This window comes from Rhinopithecus roxellana, chromosome 11, assembly GCF_007565055.1.
Source record: "Rhinopithecus roxellana isolate Shanxi Qingling chromosome 11, ASM756505v1, whole genome shotgun sequence".
Lineage (NCBI taxonomy): Eukaryota > Metazoa > Chordata > Mammalia > Primates > Cercopithecidae > Rhinopithecus > Rhinopithecus roxellana.
In genome coordinates, this window is record NC_044559.1 from 111,076,088 (window position 1) to 111,100,049 (window position 23,962).

General features: G+C 42.9%; 1 protein-coding gene across 4 annotated transcripts in view; it reads left to right on the forward strand.

Annotated features, from left to right (window-relative positions):
* PIP4K2A (phosphatidylinositol-5-phosphate 4-kinase type 2 alpha) overlaps positions 1-23,962 on the forward strand; it is a 187,606-nt gene that overhangs the window by 116,219 nt on the left and 47,425 nt on the right. For 2 of the 4 annotated variants that reach the window (XM_010367562.2, XM_030940296.1), the window contains exon 4: positions 17,462-17,614. The exons of the other annotated variants lie outside the window; for them this stretch is intronic. In XM_010367562.2, coding sequence (XP_010365864.1) covers positions 17,462-17,614 — 153 coding nt within the window. The remainder of the gene's footprint in view (positions 1-17,461; positions 17,615-23,962) is intronic. 4 annotated transcript variants of the gene reach the window in all.

Here is a 23,962-nt window from a genome sequence, read left to right on the forward strand (position 1 = left end):
GCTCCACTAATCCTAGATCTCCGACTGCGGAAATAAACATCTTCAACACAGACGTTTAGAGGAAGGGGGAAAGGACAGCATCATTAATCCTTTTCTTAAGGGAAAGGACAATAAATTTCCAGTTATAAATATAAAAAGGCATTAAAGGGGGAGCTTCATCTCTCATTACCTTCCTTTATTTGCTGTAGAGAGGACTGAGCACCAGAGCTTCAAACACAGCTTTTGAGGTCTGAGCTAGGATAGTGTAAGATAGGAAAGGTATTTGGCTATGGGAAAAGTACATTTATTCACCAAGTTGCACAATAGGCAAAAATGAAGTAAATTGTCATACTCTTACCTGCCCTGCACCACACAGCTTTGCCCTAGAACTTGAATGTTTGTCCAACTGTCCGTTTTCCTCTGGCTCCCTGACTATGCTAGGAACAAACTTAGAAGAAACATTTATTGGCTGTGATGTGTCCACTGCAATTGTGTATGCATGCTGGCCTGAGTAGAGAGCACTTGCCAGGTCACCTCACTCATCCAGAGACAGCCCGGGGGCTGCGGCTGGCACAGTGCATCACCTCATGGTGGATGACTGTGTCTAGGGCACTTGCAAGATCAGTGTTGGGACCAATCACAAACACCTGTGTACTGTATGGTTACATCCATGTGAAATGTCCAGAATTGGCAGATATATAGACACAAAGATCAGAGGCCTCTCTAGGCTGGGAGATAGGGGAAGGCATGGGAGTGATTGCAGATAGGTTCAGCGTTTGTTTTTGGAGTCATGAAAATGCTCTAAAAATGATTGTGATCATGGTGGCATGATTTGGTGAAAACATTAAAAACTATTGAATTGTATACTTTAAATAGGTGAGTCGTATGGTATGTGAGTCATATCTCAACGAAGAAGAATGCTCAGAGTTTGAAACTAGCTTAATTGATTCAATAAGAGACATTTTTTCCTAAAAGGTTGAAACCAGTTTAATTTATTCAATAAGAGACAGATTTTCCCAAAGTTGATTTTGGCTGTTCTTCTTTTGGGATGGGTTATGGTATCAGTATTTTTACTTAGAACAGGTGACTTTAAATCATTTCATAATTTGTAATATGAAACTATCAAATATATAGAAGAAAAGGAATAGCCAATGAAGAAAGTGAATTTTTGCAGTTTGTGCATGTTTATTAGATTTTTTCCCATAAACTAATAGTAAATCATCTTCCATTTCCTAAGTCTCTACAAACTGACAGCAGAATAATAATTAGAAGAATGAGCAGGAAGCTTAGAGACCATTAAGTCCAGCTGTCTTTCTTTGCAGATAATCAGATAACAGAGTAAGGGATGTAGGAAGGGTGAGTTGGAGGGAGGACTCAAAGCCCTGACTTCAGCCCATTGCTGTTGAGGTGGATCACCCTAACACTCAGGCTGCTTCCTGGGTCCATTCTGTTTTGTCGTCGTCTATGTCCTTTGTCCACCTCTGGTTTGAGAGGTCACAGGGAAGTGAGCAGGGGCCAGCAATAGAAGGAAGACCTTGTGGGCTGGGAATTTTCAATCTGAAACTTTCTTGTGAAATTTTAAATTCTCCTTTTAACATGTAAGTTATTATTGAAGCCTTTAGGAAATAACTTATTATCACTTTTGATAGTGACTGATAGGTGCAGAATCCCCAGTTTTGTCTGTTTGTTTGTATTTTTTAACAGAGTCTCTATCAACTAGGCTGGAGTGCAGTGGTGCATTCATGGCTCACTGCAGCCTTGAATTCCTCAGCTCAAGTGATCCTCCAACCTCAGCCTTCCTTGTAGCTAGAACTACAGGCACACACCACCATATCCGGCTAATTTTTAAATACTATGTAGACACAGAGTCTTACTACGTTGTCCAGGCTGGTCCCAAACTCCTGGCCTCAAGTGATCCTCCCACCTCAGTCTCCCAAAGTGCTAGGATTACAGGCATAAGCCACTGCGCCCAGCCCCCAATTTTGAATTTAAATAAATTGTAGACCATATAACTCTCCAAGTGTGTCCATGACAAGGAATTTGTTTTTTAATGAGAGTAGATCTCTCCAAAGCCTGGGTGGATTTCATTGGGTAATTTTATTTGGCTGCTTTCTCATGAAGACAGGTAGATAAGGGTAAATGTTCCAGAAAGTGAATATTTTACTTTGGAGATGAACAGGACTGAACCAACCCTCTAAAGGGTGTTTTTAAGGCCTTAGGTAGGATCAGCTTCATCTCAGATTTGTCCTTTTAAATTAGGTGATTGAGAAGACAAATAATTTTTCTAAATGGTGCCTTCTGCTAGGCCTTCTTTTTTCCATGTAGAGCTGGTCTTAACTTGTAAATTTCATCCTAATTTCTTTTTTTCCTGTTCTCTTTTTTTTTTTTTAATCCTCCCAGCTTAGTAATATACAGAGTACATATAGAGTATCAAGTAACCCAGAATTCAGCACTCCCAGTATAAAAGATTGCTCCTTTCAACTTTGGCATTGTTTGTGACAAAAATCCATGCAGTTTTAAGCAGAAAAAGTGGATGGGACATTTCTTACAAAGGCAGAAACCAGTGACAGGAGGAAAACAAGAACCTCCAACAATTCTCAGACCACATAAACTAATTTAAATAGACATGATGCAGTGTGCCACATGGTCAGAAATGTCCCGACCTGCAGAGCAGTCGAACAGACCCTGGAAGGGGGAGTGGGAATGGAGGAGACAAGAAAACACGAGAAATGGAGACAAGACAAATAGCCTGATCAAGTCTCGTTATATAGGCTGGCAGAGGAAGAGGTTGGGCCAGGGCGGCGACGGGGGACCGGATTTTCTCAAATTACAATTGCGCATGCGCCGTGAGTTTGTAATTTTCCCGGGCGAGGGATCGCGCCTGCGCCATAGGCTGCATATCTTCCTGGGCGGGAAAAATGTTTGCGCGCGCGCGGGAAAGGTTTGTAATGAAGAACCCGGAAATGTGCCATCTTGTCTCCGCTTTGTGGAGATCAAGCAACAGAGGTCGGCTAATTCCGGGCCTCATGGCTCCGGACAGGTCCCCCTTTTTTTATATATAATTATGGCTAGAAGATTGTCCCTCGGGAACTGCGCCTGTCTTAGGTTGGAGTAATGCATCTCATCACTGGTACCCGTCATGGGACTAGGCAGTAGCTTATGACGGCCCTCCTGTCTTAGGATAGTGAGAGATGATACTCTCTTACCCGTCACTAGCTGTCCAGTTCAGCGCATAGGGAAGGTGGTCATAATGGGTGTGAGTATGAACCACCGCGATCTTCTTGTTCTAGGCGATGATAATGGACCTGTATAGGCTTCCCTTGGATAGCCTCGACTTGTTGCTTAATGAATGTCATGAGCTTATTGAAGACCAAAGGTCCTACAGAGAGTAAGAGCAATAGGCAAAGCAGGGGGCCCAGGAATGGCATAAGATAGGGAAGGAGTCCATGGAACCCAGTCCAAAACAGGTTATCGGTTATTTCTTTTCGTCGTTTTTCTAGGTCTTCTTGTAGACGCCTGATTTTATCTCTGACGATCCCGGATTTATTGGCATAGAAACAGCACTTCTCCTGTAAAGCCAAGCAGATGCCTCCCTGTTCTGCAGTTAGTAAATCTAGGCCTTTTCTATTTTGGAGCACTACTTCTGCCAGAGAATCTACCTGATCTTGTAAATCTTGTATAGTACTTGAGATGGCCTGTATATCTGAGATCAGTTGGCGAGATAATTTGGTGTATTGAGTGACAGAGACCCCTAGGCCTGTAGCCCCAGTTGCTACGGCGGTAGTTATGCCTAATCCTGCAAGTAAGGGGATAAACCCCTAGGCCTGTAGCCCCAGTTGCTACGGCGGTAGTTATGCCTAATCCTGCAAGTAAGGGGATAAACCCCTAGGCCTGTAGCCCCAGTTGCTACGGCGGTAGTTAGGCCTAACCCTGCAAGTAAGGGGATAAACCCCTAGGCCTGTAGCCCCAGTTGCTCCGGCAGTAGTTATGCCTAATCCTGCAAGTAAGGGGATAAACCCCTAGGCCTGTAGCCCCAGTTGCTATGGCAGTGGTTATGCCTAATCCTGCAAGTAAGGAGATAAACCCCTAGGCCTGTAGCCCCAGTTGCTACGGCAGTAGTTATGCCTAATCCTGCAAGTAAGGGGATACACCCCTAGGCCTGTAGCTCCAGTTGCTACGGCAGTAGTTATGCCTAATCCTGCAAGTAAGGGGATAAACCCCTAGGCCTGTAGCCCCAGTTGCTACGGCAGTAGTTATGCCTAATCCTGCAAGTAAGGGGATACATTATATTGCCCTTTTGTTTCTTCCTAAAAAGTGATCTATAGCTGGGATAGGCACAGGTTCATCTCCGGGGATAATGTCTATGTCTGGCAAAAGTGTGGCTAAGACACAGCGTCCTGTCCAGTTAGTAGGTAAATAGGTATAAGCCCTATTATTGCCACATATAAAAACCGAGCTGTTTGGGGCACACAACGATTGGGAAATATTTACTATGGTGGAACAATTATTGAACTCATTGAATCCTACATCGAGGTCGTAAATGTTATTAAGGGGAGGGGAGTAGATGCAAGAGGAACTAGGAAATTCTAAAGGCTGTACTTTAAGGGGAGGAATTATGGTGCAAGGGGTATTGGATGTATAATTTAAGTCATTGCTGGGTATGGCAAGAGGAACGGGATCTCCTGATTGCAGACACAGCCAGCAGTCATTAGCTAGACTAGAGTTGGAATTGTTAAGCAGATTATGAGTAGCAGTGAGGAGGTCAAAGGTCTGGGCATCAATTTTCTCTTTCCCTCGGGCTTTGGGCAAGGCCAAGGGGTGGTAGTGAATTTCCGGGTACAGGGACCTTTGCAACGCTTCAAGTTTTTTGTATACCCTAATTTCTCAGACCTTGTCTTGTGATCCTCCTCCGTCAGAGATACGAAGAGGGGGGTGAATATTCCAGCAGACAGGCTGTCCTACAATTCCAGTACAGCCAGCTGATATAAGGTTATTGGTATTTCCTACAACTGTAGGGACACTACTGGCCCCTATAGTAGGGGTTCTAGATCTTGTTAAGATAGCAGTATAGTATGTTCTGTTGCCAGAGGTACATTCTAGATAAGTAGTGTAGCAGGAACTATGCATAGCAGTCTCAAATGTGTCACAAGGGCAGGTTGTGGTATCCCCTCCGCTAGATATTCTTGGGGTTGACACACACCTCCACTTAAGAGAGTCACTAGACAGGTATGCTATGTAAGCGGAGCAGGACACAGCTGAGATGTACGTATTTGGAAGGGAGGTCACATATCCCCCCAAACAATCACAGGGCTTACCGTATCGTTGTCCTATATATTTACGGGCCTCATGGGGATTACCAAAGCCGGCATATACCTGGAGTGCTTGGCAAATCAGCACCATGGTCCAGAGGGGCTTGTAGTTGAAGTTCATCTCTGCAATAGAGGAAAAGAGTACTCTCAGGGAGAAAATTACTCCCTGGATTGGTTATTGTTAGGTACCTGTCTTACCAGTCGCTCTGGTAGCCATCTGGCTGCATCATGAGTTTGAGAAAAAACACAAACGGAGCCTCTTCCCCAGATTAACACTGGGTCTGGACCATGCCATGTGTTGTCTAAGGGGTCTTTCCACTTAACCATGGCAAAATGTTTTTTGGACTCGGAATGCCAAAATCGATCAGCTGCTGATCTGTTCAGGTTATCCAAATTTTAAAAATGTAAAATAAAAAGTGTGTGATTAAGGATATTTCTAGGGGTGCCCTTAGTAGGGTACCATTCTCCCTTTTTTATTTTGTCAATGGTGGTTTTTAAGGATAGGTGTGCTCTTTCAACTATTCCTTGTCCTTGAGGGTTATAGGGAATTCCAGTAATGTGCTTTATTTGTAATTTAAGACAAAAGTCTTGAAAGGCTTTGGATGTATAGCCAGGACCATTGTCTGTTTTCAGTTGTTTAGGCTTTCCAACTATGGAAAAACAGTGTAGTAAATGAGCTATGACATGTTTGGTAGCTTCTCCTGTTTGTAAGGTGGCTAGTATAAATCCACTAAATGTATCTATACATACATGGACATATTTTAAGTTACCGAATTCTGAATAATGGGTGACATCCATTTGCCAGATCATGTTGGGAACTAGTCCTCTTGGGTTAATTCCTAAGTGAGGGACTGGCAGGTATGTTATACAGGTCTAACATTGTTTAACTATTTGTCTTGCTTGTTCTCTAGTTATTTTAAACATCAGTCTCAAAGTTTGAGCATTAAGATGGTGTGAGGCATGAGTAGCCTGTGCTTGGGCTAGGTTTGTATTTGTAGCTATGGCTACTGTCTTGGTTGCCATATCAGCCAGTTGGTTGCCCTGGGATAGAGGTCCTGGTAATCCTGAATGAGCTCTAATGTGTCCAAGAAAGAAGGGTGTTGTTCTATTATGTATTAACTGTTGGCATTGTAAAAATAACTGGGCTATATGTGACACATGATTAATTTGTGCTACTGTCTCAAGTAGAGGTATTGAGTGAACTAACTATGCACTGTCAGTATAAATATTAAGAGCCTGATCAGGGAAGGCTAACAGCACCACGATTAGGGCCTGCAATTCTACTAGCTGAGCCGAAGTATGGCTGGTTTTGAATTGAACAGTGGTGTCAGCAAAGGTATATGCAGCAGTTCCTGTGGATGACCCATCAGTGAATACTAATAAGGCATTGTCTAAAGGTGTTTTATTGATGACATGAGGGAAGACAAAAGCATGTAGTTTACAAAATTGAATAAGCTTGTTTGGCCGGTAATGGTTATCTAAGTTACCGGCATAAGAGGCGCAAGCAATCGGCCACGTTTCAGTATTTTGCATCAACCAATGGATTTGTGGCTTAGAATAAGGTTGTATGATTGTAAAAGGTTCAATTCCAAAATATTTTTTGCTATTGTCTCTACCTAAGATGATTAGATCTGCTATGGCATCATAATAGGGGAGTAATACCTTTTTGGGTGATGAAGACAAGTGGACCCACATAATAGGGTTATTTTGCCAGAATAAACCAGTAGGTGTCAGTGTTGTGTTAAAGATTAAAAAGATTAATGACTGTGAATAGTCTATGTTGGTAACAAATTGCTCAGCAATGGCCGCCTCCACCTTATTAAGTCATAAAAGAGCTTCTTTTGATAACGACCTAAGGGACTTAGGGTTGGGGTCACCTCTCAGGGTGTCGAATAAAGGTTTCAAGTCTCCCGTGGTGAGTTTTAAGTATGGCCGGAGCCAATTTATGTCTCCAAGGAGCTTTTGGAAATCATTGAGTGTTTGTAACTTATCTTTACGGATAACTGCCTTTTGATTAGTAATTTCAGGTCCACTTATTTGAAAACCTAAATATGTATAAGGGTCTTGTAGTTGTATTTTTTCTGGAGCTATTGGTAACCCCGCTGTGGTTAGTTCCTGTTTGAGTTGAGCAAAACACTGTAAAACTTGTTCTGCCATTTTTCCTGCTATGAGGATATCATCCATGTAATGTATAATGTATATTTGTTTCCATGTCTCTCTAACTGAGTGTATGGCTGTAGCCACATATTTTTGACACAAGGTGGGACTGTTGGCCATACCTTGAGGCAACACTTCCCATTGGTATCGCTTCATTGGTTCTTTAAAATTTATAGATGGTAAGCTAAAGGCGAATTGTTTTTGGTCAGTAGGATGAAGGGGAATTGTAAAAAAGCAATCTTTAAGGTCTATGATAATTTTAAAATATCCTTGAGGGATTGCTACCGGAGAGGGTAGCCCTGGCTGTAAGGCGCCCATAAGGACCATAGTAGCATTTACTGCTCTTAAATCTTGTAAGAGTCTCCACTTTCCGGATTTCTTTTTTATGACAAATATGGGGGTGTTCCATGGAGAGTTGCTTTCTGTAATGTGTCCTGCCTCTAATTGTTCCTGCACTAACTGTTGGGCAGCGGCAAGCTTCTCATTGGTTAGTGGCCATTGATCAACCCAGACGGGTTCATCTGACTTCTGATTGGGTCAGCAAACTTTTGGGGTGCAGGCATGTCAATGGCCATAGTCAAAAATTTCCAAGCCCCCTTTTATCCAATTTTCCTATGGCTGGGATAGGCTGTAAAATGCCATCTTCTCTTTTTCCTAACCCTTTCCCAGGGTGGTAGCCCTGAGCCAACATTTGTGCAGTGACTATATCATTTGGACTACACATCATGACCCTCATTTGGGAGAGAAGATCTCTACCCCAAAGGTTAACAGGCAAATCAGGGATAACAAATGGCTTAATGAGACCAGAATTACTTTCTTGATCTCTCCAGGTGAGATATTTGGAACTTTGTCTAGGGTTATTACTTTGCCTGATTCCTCGTAAATTTGTTAAGGCCTCTGAAGTGGGCCAACTGGCCGGCCAATCTTGTTGTTTAATAATTGTTACATCAGCCCCTGTGTCTGTTAGTCCGGTAAATAATTTTCCGTCTAGCCATAAGGTGAGAGAGGGTTTTTGATTAGTAATGGGCTGTACCCAGTAGATGTCTGAGGATCCGAATCCTCCCTTTCCCCTTAGGGGCGATTGGACTTTATTAGCTGTTTTTAGCGATGGTAACAGGAGTAACTGCGCTATTCTATCCCCTTGAGGAATGATAATGATGTTGTCAATAGCCTTGGCCATGATTTTGATTTCTCCTATATAATCACTATCAACTATTCCCGGAAAGACCTGTAGGCCTTTTATAGTGGCACTGCTTCTCCCTAGGATTAATCCAAACATGTTTGAGGGTAGGGGCCCATATATACCCGTACTTAGGGCCTGGGCTCCCATTTCAGGGGTTAATGCTGTGTGGGAGGTGGAACAGAGGTCCAATCCTGCGCTTCCTGGGGTTGCTCTACTAAGCTGTGAAACGGATTGTTGTTGGTTGGTACAAAACTGACCGCCACATAAGCTTGTTTCGGGGCCTGGGGCCGGCCCCTCAATCCGTTTCCCTGTTGAGGTGTTAGGGGATTTCCTTGATTGTCAGTTTAAGATTTACATTCGTTGGCCCAATGTTTTCCTCTTTTACACCTAGGGCAGGGGCCTGGAGCTTTTGCCTCTAAGGTCTTAGCTAGCTCTCCCTTACAATCCCTAGCAAAGTGTCCCATTTTTCCGCATTTAAAGCACCCCCTGCTATTCTTATTTTCACTAGCAAGGAAGTCTTTTACGGTTTGTCCACTAAAGGCAGCAGCCATAGCCAAGCCCTGTTGATATGAGGCACCTATGTCTGAACAGAGGCGGATGTAACCTGTTAAGTCTGTTTTCTTTCTATAAGGTCTGATTGCTGCCTGACAAGCCGGGTTAGCGTTTTCGTAAGCTAGCTGTTTTACATAATCCACCCCTGCCTCGGCATTTCCAAATATTCTGCTGGCCGTGGTTAAAAGTCTATGTACAAAGTCTGCAAAGGGCTCATCAGGCCCCTGTTTGACCCCCGTGAGCGAGGCTCCTGGATCCCCTTTAACAGGAAGTTTTCTCTAGGCTTTGGTAGCCGCTGCTTGGATTTGAGAAAACAGTCCAGGATCGTACTGCATCTGAGCATCGGTTTCTGTATAGTTACCCGAGCCAGTTAGCATATCAAAATCCCAACCATTTCTGGCTTGTTGCTTTCTCTTGGCCGTAGCTCTACAATTTTCATAAAATTCTGACTTCCAAATCAGATGGTCGCCTCTGGAAAGAACTGCTCTAACTAAGGTATTCCAATCTATGGGAGGGAGCCAATTTTCAGCCACAGATTCGACTATGGCCAGGGTGTGCGGGGCAGTAGCTCCGTATTGCGAGACAGCGGTTTTTAGTTCTTTTATTACAGTAAATTCAAACCCATTGTGGTGTCTCCAGGCTCAGCCCTGCGCATCTGTAGTTTCAGTTACTGGAAAAACGTCTCGAGGAGAGGAATCCTCCCTATCCCTACTACCAAGCGACCCTCCTTTTGGGACATGCTGTCCGGGTCTCTGAGGGTGAGAGTGTTTCTCTATTCCTTCAGGGTATTGAACGTTCTCACTTCCTGTCCTTAATTTCTGCAATCTAGTGATTAAAGACTGATGTAGTTCTTCGAGCTTTATTTGCTCTTCAAGCTGTGCAATTTTTTCTCTAAGCTCCTCTTTTGGATCTATTACTGCCATAACTGCGGGGGCAGAAGCCTTAATAGAGGGAGGAGGATAAGCAAGAATTTGTGGCCAGTCAGAACTATGATATTTTGCTGCCCCTTCCTCTAAATTATCCCAGTCTACTTCTGAAGGGTTAAGGTTATTTTTACTTTTGCTTTCATTAGTTGTAGGTAAAACTGGGTATTTTTTGGCCTTTTCCTTATTTGATGTTTCTATATTTGTTATTGAGGGGACCCCAGCCTCTTCCTCGTCGCTTTGTAGCGATATAAGGTCTATTTCTTTATTAGGTGTGGATTTTTCGAGGTCGGTTTGGGAGCTGCCTCTTAATATTTCCTCAGTCTGAGTAACCACCGCCATTACCTCAGGATCTTTTTCTTTTTCCTTTTTATCTATTATATCTCTGATTAAGTTCCAATAAGAAAAAGCTGTCACCGGAACCTTTTCTGGTCCAAAAGTACTATAATAATCTTGAAAACTTTCTCCCACCCTACGCCATCTCTTTATGTCAATGGTTCCCTCTTGTGGAAACCAAGGGCAGGTATCTTTTACAAAATCAAAAAACTTAAACAAATCATTACTTTCAACCCTTATTCCTCGTGCTTTTAAAGCCTCTTTTAATTGCCCTACATAAATCTGATGCTGGCTTAATTCTTGTCCCATAATCAGACACTGTTACTTACCTCTGGTTCCAACGCGGCAGGTTCCCGCGACGTCCGGAGGAATTTCTTCCACTTTCACTTTCGGCCGACTTTAGTGCCTTCTTCCTCACTTTTTCCCCCGTGTCCAGGTCCCTGTTTGGGCGCCAGGTGTCCCGACCTGCAGGACAGTCGAACAGACCCTGGAAGGGAGAGTGGGAATGGAGGAGACAAGAAAACACGAGAAATAGAGACAAGACAAATAGCCTGATCAAGTCTCGTTTAATGGTGGCAGTGCAATGCCTTATATAGGATGGCAGAGGAAGAGGTTGGGCCAGGGCGGCGACGGGGGGCCGGATTTTCTCAAATTACAATTGCGCATGCACCGTGGGTTTGTAATTTTCCCGGGCGCGGGATCGCGCCTGCGCCGTAGGCTGCATATCTTCCTAGGTGGGAAAAATGTTTGCGCGCGCGCGGGAAAGGCTTGCGCACGCGCGGGAAAGGTTTAGGCGCGCGCCGGAAGGGTTTAGGTGCATGCGGGAAAAACTTTAGGCCCGTGCGGGAAAGGTTTGTAATAAAGAACCCGGAAATGTGCCATCTTATCTCCGCTTTGCGGAGATCAAGCAACAGAGGTCGGCTAATTCTGGGCCTCATGGCTCCGGACAAGAAATGTGAAGAATTCTTCAGGTTGATATCGTCACCACAGTCAACAGGACTCATAAGAAATTCTAAGTGCTGGTCCTCCTTCAGCCCTGTGTTACACTATGTGAGTGCCTGACTCTGGGTCCAGGGCTCAGCAGCACAGTCTTTCTGTCCCAAAGGCTTATTCCACAAACACATCTGTCTTAGCTCCTGCCTGGAGAGAAGACAGCTCCTACTCTTCCTACTCAGTTAATGTAAAGTAATGAACAGTCCTAGAATGAGTCCAGATAGCTTTGTACACATGTTAATAAAAGTGTAAATAACAGACTCTGGACTGCATTAGCACTGTGGCTGCTATTGATGATATTTTCTTTTTTTTTTTTTTTTTTTTTTTTTTTTTAGGCGGAGTCTCGCTCTGTCGCCCGGACTGGAGTGCAGTGGCCAGATCTCAGCTCACTGCAAGCTCCGCCTCCCGGGTTTACGCCATTCTCCTGCCTCAGCCTCCCGAGTAGCTGGGACTACAGGCGCCCGCCACCTCGCCCGGCTAGTTTTTGTATTTTTAGTAGAGACGGGGTTTCACCGTGTTAGCCAGGATGGTCTCGATCTCCTGACCTCGTGATCTGCCCGTCTCAGCCTCCCAAAGTGCTGGGATTACAGGCTTGAGCCACCGCGCCCGGCCTATTGATGATATTTTCTACACACTTTACTTGACAAAACCGAAAACCTAAAGACAGGTTTGGTTTTGTGCCAGCTGGCTCACACTCTAAATTGGCATTAGAAGGTGTTTGTCACTATGGAAAAATCGACTGTCCCTTCATAATGCCCACCACACTCTAGAGCCCAGGCGAGGAAACAGCATGGCAGGGGGAGATGGAGGCTCTGGGTGGGGCCCCTGCAGGGCCCTCCGTGTACACCAGCCCACCTGATGTTGGAGAACTGAGTTGGGCAAGTCATTTCTGATCTCTGGGTCTGTTTTATCTGTATATTGAGTAGTTTGGAGTCATCTCCAAGGTTGCGTCCAACTCTAATGCTCTTTGAGATTTATTTAAACATGGAGGGACCCCTTGAAGGCACCTGAAGGTCGCTCCCAAGCTCTGTTTCCATCAAGGGTCTCCCAGCTTGTCCAAGCATCCAACATCATGCTGTGATTCCTTTCTCGTTTGCAACAAAACAAAGCACACTGAGGAGTTTCTTACTCAGTGTCGGTAGATACACTGTTTTGAGGCAGCACAGTGACTGTGTTGAAGATATAAGACCTCCTGCCCTGAGCTCATGTGCTCGTTCTAGCTGATGTTGTCCTGAATACATCTGGAATCTGTGAAGTGTTATTTTCACTGCATCTTCTCTTTCATCTAGGCCTGGGTGTCCTAAACCATCATTAGGCCCCTGCCGAGGTGATGGTTGTACTGTCCTCTGATCGGACTCTTTTTCTTGGGACAGGTGTCCTGAGTCACCTTCCTGAGGCCCATGTTTTACAGCAGTTCCTAGAGCAACGAGTCATGTCTTCGAGTAAATCCTTTTTTTTTTTTTTTTTTTTTTTTTTTTTTGAGATGGAGTTTTGCTCTTGTTGCCTAGGCTGGGGTGCAATGGCACGATCTCGGCTCACCGCAGCCTCTGCCTCCCAGGTTCAAGTGATTCTCCTGCCTCAGCCTCCCAAGTAGCGGGGATTATAGGCATGCGCCACCATGCCTGGATAATTTTGTATTTTTGGTAGAGACGGGGTTTCTCCATGTTGGTCAGGCTAGTCTTGAACTCCGTGTTGGTCAGGCGAGTCTCGAACTCCTGACCTCAGGTGATCTGCCTGCCTTGGCCTCCCAAAGTGCTGGGATTACAGGTGTGAGCCACTACACCCGGCTGAGTAAATCCATTTTTAGAGTCATAAAAGATCCAAGGTAGAGATCTAATTGAGCCCATTCTCTCCCTGGGCTTATTCTCTATCACTTTATAGACCCAGAAACTGAGGCTCAAAGAAACTAAATGCTATCTACAAGAACTGATGAATGTTCTAGATCCCAAACCAGTGCCCTCACCGTTACACTGTGGTGCCTTTTTTTTTATTTTAATTTTATTTTTTTGAGACAGAGGCTCACTGTACCACTTAGGTTGGAGTGCAGTGGTGTGATCTCGGCTCACTGCAATCTCTGCCTCCCAGGTTCAAACAATTCTCATGCCTCAGCCTCTGGAGTAGCTGGAATTACAGGCATGCACCACCACACCTGGCTGATGTTTATATTTTTAGTGGAGACGGGGTTTCACCATATTGCCCAGGCTGGTCTCGAACTTGTGGTCTCAAGTGATCCACCCACCTCGGCCCCCAAAGTGCTGAGACTACAGGCATGAGCCACCGTGCCCTGCCTGTACTGCTTTTAAAAACACATGTCTGTTTCATGCCTTGGAAGAGGGCAAGAAAGTAAATAGTAATAATAAAAATACATAAACAATTTTACTTTATTATAAAGGCTACAAAAAGTCTATGATTATAATGGCAGAAGTTTAGTCTTGTCTTTGTAAATCACGCTTTTTGATTAGTTCAGAGAAAACTTTAGATAGGAATCTTAGGCATATTGCTTGTCTCCATTGTACACTAGTTTCTTCATCTTCAGGTGGGAAAAATGGACCTGGCTTTTCCTCTCTCACTGGAATATTGTGAAAATAAATGTGAAATAATGAGTTGGATTTTTCCAGGCCTTAGAATCATTCCAAGGATCAGGTGTTTTGTGTAGAATTGCATTAACTCTTTTGATTTCCTGCTTATCAGATAAGGCTTTTAATACATTTGATTTATGTATTTTTATATTCATGGTGATATGAAAGGTAATTCTGTGTTTTGATAGTGTTCCTAACTTCATTGGTTATTTGATATTCATGAACCTTAAAAATATTAGATAGTGTGAGTTGGGGCTGCTCGTGATTATCAAAATGGTGATTTGAGACAGAATCAAGATGCGAATTTTTAAGATTTTATATACCAGGATGAAGACACGGCTGATATCCTAATCCAATGTCTGCATATATTATTATAACAATGCCTTTGAAACTAAAAGAAAGGCAAAAAACTGGGGAAGAGTAGTATCTGAGCTAAGGAATTCCTACATTATTTGCTTTTACATTTCCAGCCCTTTATAAACCCATACATTGGGCTGAGCATGGTGGCTCATCCCTGTAATCCCAGCACTTTGGAAGGCCAAGGCAGGCAGATAGATCACTTGAGGCCAGGAGTTCGAGATCACCCTCGCCAGCATGGCAAAACCCTGTCTCTACTAAAAATACAAAAATTAGCTGGGCGTGGTGTCACACGCCTATAATCCCAGCTACTCAGGAGGCAGAGGCATGAGAATCACTTGAGTCCAGGAGATCAAGGCTGCAGTGAGCCAAGATCGCACCACTGTACTCCGGCCTGGGCAACACAGTGAGACCCTGCCTCAAAAAATAAAAATAAAAAATGCCGTACATTGTATTGGTACTTGTACATAGTATTATTAAACCCTTCTTTAATTAGTAAAGTAAATGCCATGAATTATTATTATGAACTATAAAGTTTCCCATTTTAATCGAACTAGAGGTGTAGAGAATATAATGGGAAAGGCATGAGTGCCGGTAAGTCTGTAATTATAACGTACTTAATACACTAAACTGTACATGCTGCATGCCGGCAAAACACAGCATAAACACTGTTCTGTAGACCTTGGTTTTCATGTGTGGTCTGCAGACCCACTCAAGCAGCAGCATCTACTTCTGAAAATGCCCCACCCCTGACCTGCTGGATCAGAATCTGCATTTCCACATGATCCCTGGGTGATTCAGTTGCTTGTTGAGTTTGAGATGCACTGACTCTGCAGCTTTCAATTTTATTTCACCCCATTGGCCCATGAGAGAATGTTATACTGTCCTATCTAATGTGCATAAGGAAACGATCTATGAAACTGAGGCTGCTGGAATTCCATCCTGTGCTGAATACAGTTCTCCTTTACTATTCCCCGTCCCCCCAAAAGTTATTTTACACGTATTGTCAGTTTGACAGAGTTTAAGGTCTGTTCCACTTGGTCTGCTCCACCTGGCTTTCATAAACTTGATTGTTCCCACTTTGATTTTATGCCTGAAGATAATTTGCAATCTTAGAGTTCCTAGAGTTCTTGTTTTATTTGGAAGAAATACCCTTTTGCAAATTAGTGATTGCAAGAAAAAAGTAAGACCATTAACAAAGAGCAAGAATTGCTTTTTGGGGGCTAGCATTTAAAACCCCACCAGGGAAATTCGCTTTGATTCTCTTCCTTTTTGTTCTAAGTGGGAAGTAGTATAAAGGAGATCTTGTTCATGTTTTAGGGAAAAAAACACTGTAATTAAGAATGGAACTCTTGTTAATATAGCCATTTTCATCCTGAAAGTCATTTTTATCATTCTCAGGCTATCTAATAAATTTCAGTTGTCTTAAGAATAATTGAACACTGCCAAGTCTTGCTATTTAAAGTCATTGGGGATTATGTAGATTTTTTTTTCCTTCTCTCAAGTTTTCTAATAAGCTAAGGAAAGCAGATTCAGTTACTTGGTGGCCTTGACTCTGCATCTGGCAGGTGCGCCTGCTTGCCTTCAGGTCAAGGTGTGCTATTGCAGAATGTGTGATCCACTGCAGGGGATGCCAGGGTGGTGAGGTGAGAATCCTGGAAGATGAAGATTTGCTCGTGGGCCACTTTTCTCTTCAGGCATAGGTAGGGCCTGCGTGAACCCCTGCACTGCTGCAATCTGATTCTACCTCAAGTGGTTCAGTCCTATTGATTTCATCTAGAAAAGAAGGAAAGGATAAAGAGACTGGAATATACTAGACAGAAAGGCACTCTTTCTTTTGCAAATCCATGGGCAAAGCTAACTACCACCTGCCTCTCTGAAGATATCCATGTACCCTTAACCTGACAGCATTTGGCCACTGAGGCCTTTGAATGCCCACTCTAGAGAGGAAGTTAAAAGGAGAAAGCGTGTTTGCCTTTGAATCCCACACAGGCCATCCCTAGGCCCAGCCCGCACTGTGAGAGGCCTCCTTCACCATGGAGTATAAGAGCATGAAGTCCAGCGTTGGACAATCCTGGGCTCAAATCCCAGCCCTGTCACTTACTAACCATGTGTGGGGTTTGCTAGACCCCATGGCCTGGACAACCATTGTCAGGAGATTGGGACAAGGAGGCGGCTTCTTGGAGGATGTAAGAAAGAGGAGATCTGAACAGAAGTCACATGGGAGGAGAAGGGTAGACCTGCCTATCCAGTGTCACTAGCATGAACTAGATCTTAGAGTGAATGATGTCAGAAGAGCCCCTACTCAGAGCCCCTCCATGTCCACCCTCCAGGATATCAGTAGTTCTCAAAAATGGTGGTAGGGAGTGGGGGATGGACCGAATTCAAATTGCCTAAGGAGAAGCTGTTTTAGAAGACACTCTCCCAGGCTCCTACCTTCTCCTCCTGGGGCACACAGGTAGCATAGTCTGCAAGTTAAGTACTTTACTAGTTGAGTAGTTTACTAGTTGAGAGTTTGGGTTCTGAGCCAGCCACACTGGAGTCAGAATTCTAGCTTTTCCCTTGCTAGCTATGTGCCCTTTGCCCAGATACTAAGCCTCTCTTATCCCCATCTCCTCATCTGTAAAATAATGATGATAGCAATCGTAACAATTGCATGGGAATGTTATCAGAATTGGGGGAAATTATCTGTGCAAAAGGCTTGGCATGATACCTGTCATGTAAGGAAATGCTCAGTGACTGTAACATTTTCTTTTATGACTGGAACCTAATTTTATTCAGAAGAAAACTTTGAGATCTTGTCCAACTCTGAAAAGAACTAAGTGATTAAAGTTACTTTGATTATAATTGTAGACATTAGCCTGCTTTAAGGATATTAGAATCATAGTACAATTCAAGCTGTTTTCATATCATCTGAAAGGCTTGCAGTGTGAGTTATGATGCATGTAAAAATGTCATCCTACTTATCAATTTATCCCAGACACAAATGTTCTTGAAAACTTCCAATGATGACAAATTCTCTGGGAATCAGAAAGCCACACCTTTAACTAGTTATCTTCCCCCCTTCCTTCCCCTCTTACCCCACCCGGGAAGAATTCCCTGACCAGGAGTGCACCCCTCCCCAACGACTCCCAGGCCCGCAGTGGAGCTCGTTTTCACACTTCCTACGACAAAAGATACATCATCAAGACCATTACCAGTGAAGACGTGGCCGAAATGCACAACATCCTGAAGAAATACCACCAGGTAATTTTTCTTGATATTTACTTGAAACTCCAAGAAGGTTAATATGCATAGCAATTTCTCACCGAGGCCAAAGATTTAAATATATAGTTAGAGAACAAGAAGAACACATTTCACATAAAAATCTCTAACCCGATGTTCTAAAATTACAGTGGCCAGATTCCTGGCAGTTAACATTTAGGCATGCTTATGCTATAAAGGTCATTCATTATTTATATAACACTTTTAACCTAAATACTCTTATATAATAGATTCAGTTATCACTGCTCTGATTTTGAAATCATTCAGCTTAAGATTTGGCAACTTGGCAGAAGTTTTTGCCTGTGCCAGAGATTGGGTGTTGACCTCTGAGTTTGTATCCAGTTACACCTCCAAATCCCGTTTTGCTGTCAGTGGTTCTTCTGTCCTGGCCCCAGCAGGGCCCACCCCATTCCAATCTGCTACGTAGCAAGCTCTCTGATTTTAGAAGGTGAGTGTTGGTCTGCTTCTTGCCCGCTTTTCATCCCCGAGCATAATTCATTGTAATCACTAGAGGTAAAATCAACCATCCTTGGAAGCAGCAATCTGTCTCTCATGGAGTAAATTTCAGCACAAGCTTCCCTGGTAGAGCACATGTGCCCAAGGCCCAGCCCGCACTGTAAGAGGCCTCCTTCACCATGGAGTATAAGAGCATGAAGTCCAGCGTTGGACAATCCTGGGCTCAAATCCCAGCCTTGTCACTTACTAATCGTGTGACTTCTGGACTTGGTTGTTTTTTTAGAGTCAGGGTCTTGCTCTGCTGCCAGGTTGAAGTGCAGTGGCATGCTCACAGCTCACTGCAGCCTCAACCTCCTGGGCTGGAGCAATCCTCCCACCCCGGCCTCCCAAGTAGCTGGGACCACAGGTATGCACCACCATGCCTGGCTAATTTTTTTAAATTGTGTTTTTGTAGAGGTGGAGTTTTGCTATGTTGCCCAGGCTGGTCTTGAACTCTTGGGCTCAAGCATTTCTCCCATCTTGGCCTCCCAAAGTGTCCAGGTTACAGGTGTGAGCCTCCACACCCTGCCTGGATTTTGAAGCCACAGTTTCTTTGTTTATACAGTCAGGATAATAATAACACCTAATACAGATTCTAAAGATTAAATAGGAAAATGCATGTCAAGTACTTAGCACAGTGTCTGTCACACACTAGATACTCAGTGTATGGTGGTGGCCATAGCATCAATATTATCAAGATAACATCTATGGTATAAAAATGACATAACGACTAAGTCACTTTGAGAAATTGTAGTCATATGATATGAACATGTCTGCTCTTGCAACATCCCAGGAATCATCTTCAGAACTGGTGTTTAAAACACACACGTTGATGCTTTTAGGATCTTAGTCAGCTTGAGCTGTCATAAAAATAGCGTAGACTGGGTGGCTTAAATGACAGAAATTTATTTCCTACAGTTATGGAGATTGAAGTCTGAGATCAGGGTGCCAGTATGGTCGGGTTCTTCCTGGTTTGCCGACAGCCAGCTTCTCACTGTATCCTCACCTGTGTTGGCAGGAGTAGGGTGATGGGGACAGGATCAAAAGCCCTCTTCTGTCACTTCTAATAAGGGCACTGATCCCATAATGAGGGCTCTAACCTCATGACCTAATTACCTCTCAAAGGCCCCACCTCCTAATACCATCACTTGGGGATTAGGGTTTCAACATAAGCATTTTGGGGGACACAAACTTTCCATTCATAGCAGAGTCACACTGTGTTTTTAATTTAAACAGCTCCCAATTCCCCAAAGGTAAAAATTGGCTGTCACAAAGGGTATTCAAAATAAAGTGCCGCAGGCCCTGACTATATTAATAAAAGGATTCTCGAGTGTAAACAATCACACTTATTAAGCATCTGCTTTGAAGGCAGCACTGGCCTGGACTTGTGAGTTCCTAGATGTCTGTTTAAACATCCCTTCCAAAGCCTTACTTTGGGGTCATGCATTATGCTCTAATATCATAGATTCTTTCTTGGCAGTTGCTTATTCTTCCAATCTTTGCAAGTGTGATCAATTACATTTTGCTTGCAGTGAAGTCTATAAAGATCTTTGAGCTATATTCTGTTTTTTGAAATGTGGTACTGCCTCTAGTTTGTTTTCTAAAATCAGTCAGTCTCTAAATTCATTTAGTATCTAATAAATCTTTTATAATATCTCTTCCTTTTGAAATTTGTTCTACACTGCTTATGTTACTGCCTCTTATTCTAAAGGAAATTTTAAAGGGTCAGGACGGTACCTGTGACGGGGAAGACATTGAGGCTCTGTTATCTAAATGAATTGAATTATAGGTTGCATCTTCACCTTTTAAACAGTCTACTTTTTCATTTTTTCTCCTCTGGAAATTGATGTTGTACTTATGCATTCTTTTTATACTTTCTTTCAGTTGTCTCGGAACATTCAAAGCAAAGTGATGTCTCATGACTGATGAGAACATATTGTTCTGATAAATGGCTAGGATACCATGCTAATAAAATGTGACACACAATTGAAGTACCAACTTCTTGATGACAACTTTGAGTTTAGCATCCTTTGACTTTACAAAAATCACAATTTGTAATGTTTTCTCTGGGGTAGTTATTGTAACCTAACATAGGGATTTGACACATCCCCAGTGTTAAAATAAGTGTGGGATCAAAATAAGTCACCTCCCAGGGGCTTTAACAGTGTAAAGACTTCCTTTTGTTCCACTGCTACAAAATTGTTATCTTCTTGGTGTGTTCTTTATTCAGAAAAGTCTCCTTTATCCAACATCTATATTTTTTCTTTTTATAAACAGAATATTTTAAATATAATTTGTAGGGTCTTAATGATTGAGAATCACATTATTAATGTAAATTATTTAGAGGGCACTAAGTTGAAGTCAGGAGACATAGATCCTCACCTGTTAGGAATTGCCTCTTGGATGATCTCTGAATCTGATTGATGATCAGCTTCTGCACCTGCATTTCATTCATTCATTCATTCATTCATTCATTCATTCATTCATGTATTCATGTATTCACTCTTGACCTTATTCTAGAAAGGATTTAAGATGGCCTTCAAAGAAGTTGGAAATACAGGCTAGAATAAATGAAAAAAAGAAAAGGAAGAGGCAGAAAGATAAAGGCACAAAATGGAGCCTGGAATGAGCATAGACATTCATGCCAAGATAACCAGCATGCTTGATACTTTGAGTCTGTTGCCAGGAAGAAATGTAAGTGGTCTTGGTACTAAGATCCAGCAGGGTTGACTCTAAGGAGTTCCCCACAGAGCAGACACAAGATACCTGACCTGGTAAAACAACATCCTTGCCACAGGCTGAGAAACATACAAGAATGTCAGAGAACTTAAAAAAAAAATGATCCATATAGGCTGCTAATTATCAATATAGGCCATGTGTAAATATAGTCACGGTTGCAGCACCGTTTGTTTTTGTTTCTGGTTTTGCTAATTTGTCCACTTTTTAAATTACATTTAAACAAAAACAAATGAAGGACAAGGAAATGTGTGGGTGACACAAATGTTGACCATTGAAGATGAACATGCCACTTGTATACATCTCAGCAAAATCTCACATAGAAGAGGTTTTTAAAACTACAGCAGCAGTGAAGAGTAACAGTGTTAATTCCGTAATCAGAGAATGCCACAGAAACCTCATAAAAGGTTCATCATTCACACAGTTTATTTGGTACTGATCTGTTCAGGGTGACCCCTGCTAGGCTCACTGAGGGCACGGCTGGGACCCTGCTCAGGTTGGCAGGTGTTCATGAAGGAAGATCCGGTCTGCCGAGTCAAACATCACACCCGCAGCAGTTAGCAAAGGCCACACCAACGTGTAGTTTACATTTAGTAAAGGCTGTTCTACAGAGAAAGGCCACAATGCACACCGGCTGCCTAGCCCTCTGCCAGTCTGGCTTCTATTTAAATGTTCTTCAGGCTGTTCTCGTATGCCACTTCCAGACAAGATTTTGATGAATATTACTGGGTGTGGGCTCAGTCTGGCATGCCCTCGTGTGATTCCGTGTGACCGGACACAGGCCTCTCATTGGTAAACCCAGGGAGGCCTATCAAGCTTTGCATTTCTCTCCCTGTGGTTTGAGATGCTCAGAGGTATTTGAGGTATATGTCAGGTCTTCATTCCTACTTTATGTGGACCTAGAGTACTTTTAGGGTTTGTATCTAAGAAACTTTCTGTCTCCTGCTTCAGTAGTGATCGTCAGTTCTTCTGTTTCTTCTAGCTTGTTGTTGCTCCTACCTTGGAATTCTCTGGGCTTCTGAACCTTCCAAATCTAGACAAGGAATGCAGATTATTCAATTGCATATGAGTTGATGAGAGGCTCTCATAGAGGGTTTCTCCTGTGGAATGAATTGCGTGGACTTTCTGACAACTTTGGTTACCCAACAGCCCTTTTTTTTTTCTTTTCCTTTGTTGTTTTTTGTTTTAATGAAATGCAGCCACAGTTGCAATTATATTCTGGAGGGTTAAAATTGCCCCAAGGCCAGCCTCTGGAGAAGTACAACATTGCTAGTTATTTGAATGTTTGAGTAAATTCTTCCTGGGATTAATTTTCTGACACACTGACCTTCCCAGCAATTTGGTGTGGCAGGTGGTTCAAGAGCAAGGACTTGGAGCCAGCCAGCCACCTTCTGGTCCCAGCCATGCCCCTGGCCAATGGCATGACCTTGGGCAAGTTACCTACACTCTTGATACCTCTCGGACTATAATATTTGGATAATAGTACTCCCTTCATTTGGGTGTTGTGCTAATTGGGTGAATTCATATTTATAACATGCTCAGAGCAGTGTCTGGTATATAAGAAGTGCTAAATGGGCCAGGCGCAGTGGCTCACATCTGTAATCCCAGCACTTTGGGAGGCCAAGGTGGGTGAATCACCTGAGGTCAGCAGTTCAAGACCAGCCTGACCAACATGGTAAAACCTCATCTCTACTAAAAATACAAAAACATTAGCCAGGTGTGGTGGTGCGTGCCTGTTGTCCTAGCTACTCGGGAGGCTGAGGCATGAAAATCACTTGAATCGAGGAGGTGGAGATTGCAGTGAGCTGAGATTGTGCCACTGCACTCCAGCCTGGGCAACAGAGTGAGACTCTGTTTCAAAAAAAAAAAAGAAAAAAAGAAAAAGAAGTACTAAATGAGTGACTGAATAAGATTTTTTATTAAATACCATTCTTGTATTTAATTTCCTACACCTCCATGTTGAAATCATTCTAATGTGGCATTCAGTCCTTAACTGTTTTAATCCACTAGGGGGCCTGGTTTCTGGTAGGCTGTGGCACTGATGCAGAATTATGAAGATTTCAGCCGTAAGGAGTTAGATTTTTCCCCCAAGTTCCAGTATCTTGCTCTGTTCTTTATTTCCTGCCCAAATTGTACCCTAGTTTTCACTCTGTGCAAAGAAAGGAAAGCATCATCTCTCAGACCAATGGAGAATTCACATTAAGCATAGCAAACTTTCATAAATTTCATTTACTTCATTTTATTTTCTCTTACTTATAGTTGGGAAAATAATGTTTCACTGTAAATACTCTTTCCACATTTCTGTTAGGCTATAAGAAACTCAGGTCCTATTAATGATGATTATCAGCTGATTAGCTAAACAATGTTAGAACATTCAAAAAGGAAAAAAAAAAATAGCAAAGAACCCACTTGAATATCTTTTTGTCTTAAATTGACTGATTTTACCCCCCACTGATCTGAATTCATTGGGAGCTTTGGTATCATGTAGCTTCAACTTGAATTAAAATTTAAAAGTACTGACTGGACACAGTGGCTCATGCCTGTAACCCCAGTACTTTGGGAGGCCAAGGTGGATAGATCACTTGAGGCCAGGAGTTCAAGACCAGCCTAACCAACACAGTGAAATCCAGTCTCTACTAAAACTACAGAAAATTAGCTGGGGTTGGTGGTGTATGCCTCTAGTCCAAGCTGCTCAGGAGGCTGAGGCATGAGAATCCCTTGAACTTGGGAGGCAGAGGTTGCAGTGAGCCAAGATGGCATCACTGCATTCCAGCCTGGGTGAGATTCTGTCTCAAAAAAAAAAAAAATTTGAGAGGCATTGTCAGTAACATACCTCCCAGAAGTTGTATAGGACTTACAATGTAACCCGAGGGAAGTTGCAATGTAGGTGATCAAGAAATACCTTATGAAAATATTATTATTTTAATAGCTTTTGAAATGCAGCATTTTAATTTACTTTTTTATTTCAAAGTGACTAAATCGATAAATGGGTAAAATTGTAAAAAATGACTTAAATTCCTTTCTTATCCTTTTATTTGGGGAAACAATTAATACCTTTAGTTGAATCCAGAAGTTTTGCCTCCAAATCTGAACTCCCTG